This window comes from Garra rufa, chromosome 11 (genome assembly GCF_049309525.1).
Source record: "Garra rufa chromosome 11, GarRuf1.0, whole genome shotgun sequence".
NCBI classification, from domain to species: Eukaryota; Metazoa; Chordata; class Actinopteri; order Cypriniformes; family Cyprinidae; genus Garra; species Garra rufa.
The window spans coordinates 20,306,496-20,313,976 of NC_133371.1; the positions used below are offsets into that span (position 1 = coordinate 20,306,496).

At 39.9% G+C, this 7,481-nt stretch overlaps 1 protein-coding gene across 1 annotated transcript; it reads right to left on the minus strand.

Moving 5' to 3' along the window:
* Positions 1-1,322: 1,322 nt before the first annotated feature.
* LOC141345993 (extracellular calcium-sensing receptor-like) lies at positions 1,323-4,788 on the minus strand. The gene is made up of 6 exons (XM_073850914.1): positions 4,589-4,788; positions 4,160-4,445; positions 2,929-3,741; positions 2,608-2,838; positions 2,367-2,490; positions 1,323-2,236 (listed from the first exon to the last, which is right to left on the minus strand). Exons 1-6 carry the CDS (start codon positions 4,786-4,788, stop codon positions 1,323-1,325), a joined length of 2,568 nt encoding a protein of 855 aa, XP_073707015.1.
* Between the last annotated feature and the right edge of the window lie 2,693 nt (positions 4,789-7,481).

Sequence of the window (7,481 nt, forward strand, 5' to 3'; positions counted from 1 at the left end):
GTCTAGCTTGTATACATAGATTCCCTATTGTTTAGATGAAGGACGTGCTTGGAGCGGTCGAAAGGGGAATCTACTTATACATATCTATGGGTACAACAATGAGCATGTTATTGTTTACATCGTCGTCAAGAATACGCAGAGAAAATGGACAGCCACGCCATCATTTTCAAAAGCCTCCGTTATGGTCCGTTTACAATGAAACGCAATCCCGGAGTTTTCAAACTAAAACTCGCAAACTAAAAGCTGTCACCGGACGACCTGATGATGAATTGTAACAAGTTTTATGAAAGACATGAACGAACAATGTTTTGGAAAAAAAGGATGGATGTAGCGTTTTGGAAAAATTAATTAATTAATTAATTAATTAATTAATTAATTGATTTATAATCAACAATATTGTTGTTTCGTTTAACATGTTCAGACATGTTCAAACAGACCATTTTAACAGGATAAACTGAATATTAACAAAATATATGGGTCTAGATAAAAAAAAATATATATATATTTTTCATGAAAACTATTAAAATGGATTCATAGCGTTTTGGAAAGGAACTCCTCATATATGATATTTGCCATCTGAATCTAACAATGTCATGTCAACAAATAGAAAAGTCAGCCTTCTATTAAATTACCATAGTAATTGTTGTGCCTTTCAGCCCCAACAGCGGCGGTTCTTTTTACCCCAAATGCCATACTTTTACATTTTATTTTGTTATTTAAAAAATGTTGCTTTAATCATCTTAAACAAAATATATTCAATCATTTAAGCGGTTTTCATTTGCTACTTAAATCTAAAACAATTTTAAAAACATCAAATATTAGATCAAGTAAGCACAGAGCATACAGTACATGGTGCATTTGACAGCTTGCAGAAAATACTTAGGCTGTCTAACTGTTTGAGATATTTGATCTCTTCTGTCTGGCTATTTGGATCACTATAAACAATTCCGGTGGAAACAGGACTCACATTTTTCTTTTTTCTTTTTTCTGTTGTTGTTGTTGCTCAAAAAAGTAAATCAGCCAATGCAGTTCACTTTAGGTCAAGACACAAAGCAAAAATGGTTGAATGTTATTGTGGAATTACATTTTATTTATTTATTTATTTAGTAATGAATAAATGAATGAATTTATTTATTTTATTTATTTTATATCTCAGTATAATGAAAAATATATGAATTATTGTCTCAGTTAGATTTGTAAATGTGTAGCTGGCAAGAAATGTCAAACACTGACAGCTCATATTTTATACACTTTAGAAATCAAATTAAATAGATTAGAATTTTTACTTATACATATCATGTACTAATAAATAGCCATTTTAATCAAAGAGCCCTTGAAGAAGCTTTACCCATCAAAAGTTTTTTAGAGTTCATGTCTGGTTTTAGTAAAATTATATAGCACTTAGGAATGAAAATACAAAACAACATCCCATAACTTGATGCTAAAATAGCAAATATCTCCACTGCTACAGTGAATTTTCCAGGAGAACTAACATAGGCTGGGATAAATGTTATCCATACAGCACAGAATATAAGCATACTAAATGTGATGAATTTAGCTTCATTGAAGTTATCAGGCAACTTGCGAGCCAGGAAAGCCAGAATAAAGCACAAGACAGCCAGTAGGCCAATATAACCCAGCACAGCCCAGAAACCAACAGCTGAACCTGAATTACACTCAAGAATGATTTTGTCTTCATAATTATTCATGTTTTTGTAGGGAAATGGGGGCGATAATGTTAACCAAATCACACAAATAAGCACTTGTATAAGAGTAAAGGCAAAAACACTAAGTCTCTGTTGAAGAGGCCCAAACCATTTCATTACATTACTTCCTGGAAGTGTAGCCCTGAAGGCCATTAACACAACAATTGTTTTCCCCAGAACACAGGAGATGCAGAGAACAAAAGTGATCCCAAATGCTGTATGACGCAACATACAGGACCACTCAGTGGGCTGACCAATAAAAGTAAGTGAACAAAGAAAACACAAAGTGAGGGAAAAGAGCAACAGAAAGCTCAGCTCTGAGTTGTTGGCTCTTACTATTGGTGTGTGTTTGTGGTAGAAGAAAATCAAACCAACTGTGATTGTGAGACATCCACCACACAAAGAGAATGTCACTAGTACATTACCCATTACTTCCTTAAATGTCAGGAATTCAGTGTTTTTGAGTACACATCGTGTTCTGTTTCCATTTGATTTGTACTCAGGGGGGCATGGAATACATGTTACTGCATCTGAAAGCACAGAAACAACATTATTTTAAGACATTGCCATATAGTCAAGCCAAAACAATACAGATTTTGGTTTGACCACACAGAAACATGATGAGTATCACTGTTAATAAGACAGGCCTGTCCATCTCACTTGTGGTGTTGCTAAACTCTCCATCTGCACAGTCAATGCAGCCAAAGCAACAAATGGGTTTTCCTTTCAGAAAGGCTCTGCGAGTGCCTGGAAGGCAGGTCTCACTACACACAGACCGGGGGACCTAAAAGGCACACACAAAGCAAAAACATACAGCAAAAAATAAATAAATAAAAATGCAAAAAAGCTTGCTGTATTTATTCATTTACATACATATATGCATGTATACATACATACATACATTTTTCTGGTTTCCTGCCCAGATTGGATCAATGTTATCTTTCATTTGAATCTGTTGTCCCTCTGGTCTGGATGCATCATACAAGCCAATGGATTCAAATGTTATTATTCCTTCATAGCTGATTTGCCAATTAACCAAAGTGTAACGTGCAACTGGGTCACCATGCTCATCAAAGTAAACACTTTCTCCATTTTTGGTTGTAAAATTCACTTGTGTCAGATAATGCAGCACCTAGACAGAATGGTGATATAATACCCATGGCCTTTGAATATCAGTTTTAAATTACAGAAAATTACAGAGCAGAAGTTCAGAAGAACACACCTGCCAAGGCTGTATTTTCCCTTTCTCTGCACATGTCTTGTTTGGGAATGGCCCCTTCCCTTTGTCACAAGTCAGCAGTCCTTCTATAGCATAGGCGACAGCATACACTGCCTTGTAGACATTGTTTAGAAGACTAGCATCAGACACATCTGTGAAACGTGTGTTTGTGTTTGCTAGAGATTCCTCTCCATTGCATATATTGGAGGCATTGTGTGTGTTTGGATTTAAAATGCAGTTAAACACACTTTCCCACAGCTCAACCAGTCCTGTGTTACCTGGTCTTGAGGAAGGACGGCTACTCGCAATAAATTCCTTCAATCCAGGAATAAATGCATTCGGCACAGCAAAACCTATTGCTCCCCCTAACACAGCATAATTCATAGGGGTCGCTACATATCTGTACGTGATCCAGCCCTCACTTCCAACCCACTGATAGCCAGTTACATTTTGGAGGTAAAGCTCTTTTATGAGAATGTCTAAATCATTGCCATCTGCAAAAGCCACTATGACTTTAGATGTGGATTTTTTTATTATGTCTATGACTTCCAAAAACTTCTCTCTTGAATCGGTTCTGTAAATGGCCACAGAGTATTCAACACAGATGCCCTCTTTCTCAGCTGCTTCTAGAAAAGTGGCCATTCCATTGTTTCCGTAGTCCCCCCTGCTTCTCACAGCCCCAATCCAGGTCCAGCCAAAATACTTGACCAGTTTAGCCAGAGCTCTGCTCTGGTAAAAATCACTAGGTATAGTTCTGAAGAAGGATGGATACTGCTGTCTATTACTGAGACATGCACAAGTTGCTGAATGGCTAAGCTGAAATAAGACAAAATAAATAAATAAATAAATAAATAATAATAATAATAATAATAATAATAATAATAATAATAAAAACTTTTTTTTCATTAAAGCTTTTTCATTAAAACTCTGGAGGTATTACTGTCCGACACTAGAGCAGTAGACCAAAAACTGTGTGATCCTTGTAAATGCTTTTTTTTTTCTTAATGTTTGTGATGTTTAAACATGGATAAACAATTAATGTATATGTGCCTGGAGACCAAGAATAACAATTACATTATTATAAAGGAATAATAAATAAACACAAATTTTAACACATAAACACAATACATTGATAATATTTCAATAAGTGTCTCAATCATCACTACCTCCAACTGATTTTGCTATGCTTAATTTAATAAAAAAAATAAATAAAAAAAATAAACATTGGACCTACCACAGGGATTTTAAATGGACCCATGGTCCTCGCAATGTCTATGGTTGATGTTGATGTAGTTTCTCCAATCACAGCTTGCACAGTAGAGGGTCTTACGCAGCTATTTTCTGCTTCCATTTGCCCATTCATCAGAGCTAGTGATGCTCCAACAGAGAGAGGGATACTTGGGCAAGAACCATACACATGGTAGCCAAGCAAAAAACCAGGTAGAATATCTGTGCTGTTGTTTATTTCCTCAATGGCAAAAATCATTGTCATTGCATACTGCAATTCTCCAGGATCAAGTCTGAAAAGAGATGATAGCTTTTTTCTCACTGTGAAGTCATCCATCACATTAGTTGTGATTCTGACATTATATTAAATTACAAATCTTTGTAAATAAGTATTATTTTAAGGTAATATGAAATTAATGTATTGTCACTATCTTACCCATTACACCGGAAATTTCCTGGATTGGTCGTGAGTGTTGGATTTACACCAACTGGATTTTGGTGGAATGAAAAAATGCCCCCAATAGAGACATCACCTTCTTTTGAGAAATGAAGGAGTTCATCTGTCCCATAAGCTTTACATTTAGGCTGTGCAGCACTCACAGTACAGGTGATAATAATGGCTGCAAGCAACAGCATGACTCTGCAGTAAGTGAATGCCTTGCTGAAGTAGAGGTTGTGTTGATGAAAATCATTGGTTGAGTGGGCAGGTGTGCAACCTTAGGCTTCATATAATGTGTGTTTCCCATCCCTGGCCAATAATACAAGCAATTAAGATGACTGACAGAAAAACAGTTCAATAAGCTTTGTTTTGATTGGGTCCAATTCCAAACATCCTTATCCTTCAGTAATCACAAAACACAAGGAAATATGCAGCTTAAAAAAAAAAAAAAACTATATAGTAATTGGCAAACAGATGCCTTGTTTGTACTGTAAAGAGAGATTAGCTGCATTCAGAGTGTTATGTTGAATTTAAAGCACCATAATTCTGATCCCAAGTGGTGAAGCACTAAATACCTTTTTATTTCAGATGAGACGAGTAACCACATTAAATTGTAATAATTTAGGACTCATGATGAACCAAAATAAGATTTGATGTTATGTAATAAAATATTATCTGTTGTGAACTGTGACTAAATTGACCCACATTGTTCCTAATAAGACAATATTAAACAGCATTAACTAAATGCATTATATTCTGAACAGTATTTCATTGTCCTTTTATAATAATAATGACACTATATTATTATTATAATAGTGACATTAATAATGACATATAATGGCATGTCTGTCTACTAAAGTTCAAGTCTGTTCAGTTTGTCTTTGTCTGGTCTCGTCGATGTGTATGTATATTTCAAGCCTTGCTTGTGTGGATTATCTTTATCTGGATTCATTAAAGACTGTGTATTGCTTTTTTGTTGTCCTTTTGTTGTCCTCAGGTCCATTTCGGACCCAGAGCCCAGCCCACATCACCCTGATGTGTGGAGCCTGAGCCCACCCCAGACTAAGAACCAAAGCCCGTCGTGACCGAGGAGCCATCGCCAGATAGAGCAACAGAGCCGAGGACTGCCCTGGAGCTACAGCCTGACTCGTCAGACCAGGTGCAAGAGCCGACAACAGAGTGTGTGCCGGTGGATGAAGCAAGTTTAGCATGAGGGCTTGAAGGAAAGCCCCACCCACTGCACCACCGCAGAGGATGAACTGGTACTGGACTCTGAGGACTTAATTTAGATGTGGACATGCCCATTCTCCTCCTACCATCTTAGGAACAGTCATTCAGCCCTGAACTCTCTGTCTGTCCTGTTACAGCCAAGAAATCTGTTTGTAAACTGTTTATCTGTCCTGTTGCAGTCACAGAGGTCATTCCCGTCCACTGCACTCCGATCTGAGTGCGAGTGCGAAACTGCGATCTGGTGTAGGTGAGCAGCACACATCATCCTAGAAAGCCCTGGCACTCACAAATTCCCAGCCACCCTCCCATTCCTGCTTCCTCCTACAGTCAGGTCCATAAATATTGGGACAATGACACAATTCTAACATTTTTGGCTCTATACACCACCACAATGGATTTGAAATGAAACGAACAAGATGTGCTTTAACTGCAGACTGTCAGCTTTAATTTGAGGATATTTACATCCAAAGCAGGTGAACGGTGTAGGAATTACAACAGTTTGGATATGTGGCTCCCACTTGTTAAGGGACCAAAAGTAATGGGACAATTGGCTTCTCAGCTGTTCCATGGCCAGGTGTGTGTTATTCCCTCATTATCCCAATTGCAATGAGCAGATAAAAGGTACAGAGTAAATTTCAAGTGTGCTATTTGCATTTGGAATCTGTTGCTGTCAGCTCTCAAGATGAGATCCAAAGAGTTGTCACTATCAGTGAAGCAAGCCATCATTAGGCTGAGAAAACGTCTCGGGTTACGTATGTAACCTTAGTTCCCTGAGGGAACGAGACGCCGCGTCAGGAACGCTATGGGGAACGCCATTGGCGGGCCACACTCTGAACTGTGTCTAACAACCAATGAAATGACGGGAGTGACGTCACAGGCGCGGTGACGTCATCGACCGGGAAGTATAAAGCGCGTGCGTTTGAAGCCGGCGGCAGCTCTTAGGAATGAAGCGAGCGCCGCAGGGGCGGGAATTATGGTCCGAGACGCGGCGTCTCGTTCCCTCAGGGAACTAAGGTTACATACGTAACCCGAGACGTTCCCTTCCGGGACCTCGAGCCGCGTCAGGAACGCTATGGGGAACGAGACTACCAACGCCCCCATAATTTCCGAGCCCTGCGAGTGTCTGCTCAACCAGGGCGGAAAGAGAGAGAGCCCTTGTCTAGCATTACGCGGACAAGAAGGCCCCGAGTCCTCGTCCCTCGGGCACACGAGGAATGGTAGTCTTCCTCTGTCTGGTCGCCAGCCAGAACGAGAGGTACTCCGCGGCCCTCAGGCACACGCAGAGTCTTAGTCCTTTGTCTGGGAGTTAGCCAGAACAAGAGGGACCGAATGACCACTGTCTAGCACTCGGCGGACAGATGGTGTGGGAAGTCCTCGGTCCGTAGACCCACGAGGACAGTGAACTCGACCTCAGGAGGCTCCTCGGCCCTCGGGCACACGAGGAGAGGGTGATCCTTTGTCTGGGGGTTCAGCCAGAACAAGAGGGATCCAAGGCTCGGCCTGGAGCTCTGCCAGGACGCGAGGGAATAAGCCATTGTCTAGCATTACGCGGACAAGAGGGCACTGCAATCCCCGGCCCTCGGACTCACGGGGAAGACAGTAGGGGCCTCTGCCTGGTAGCCAACCAGCGCATGAGGCACTCCTCGGCCTTATTCGAAGG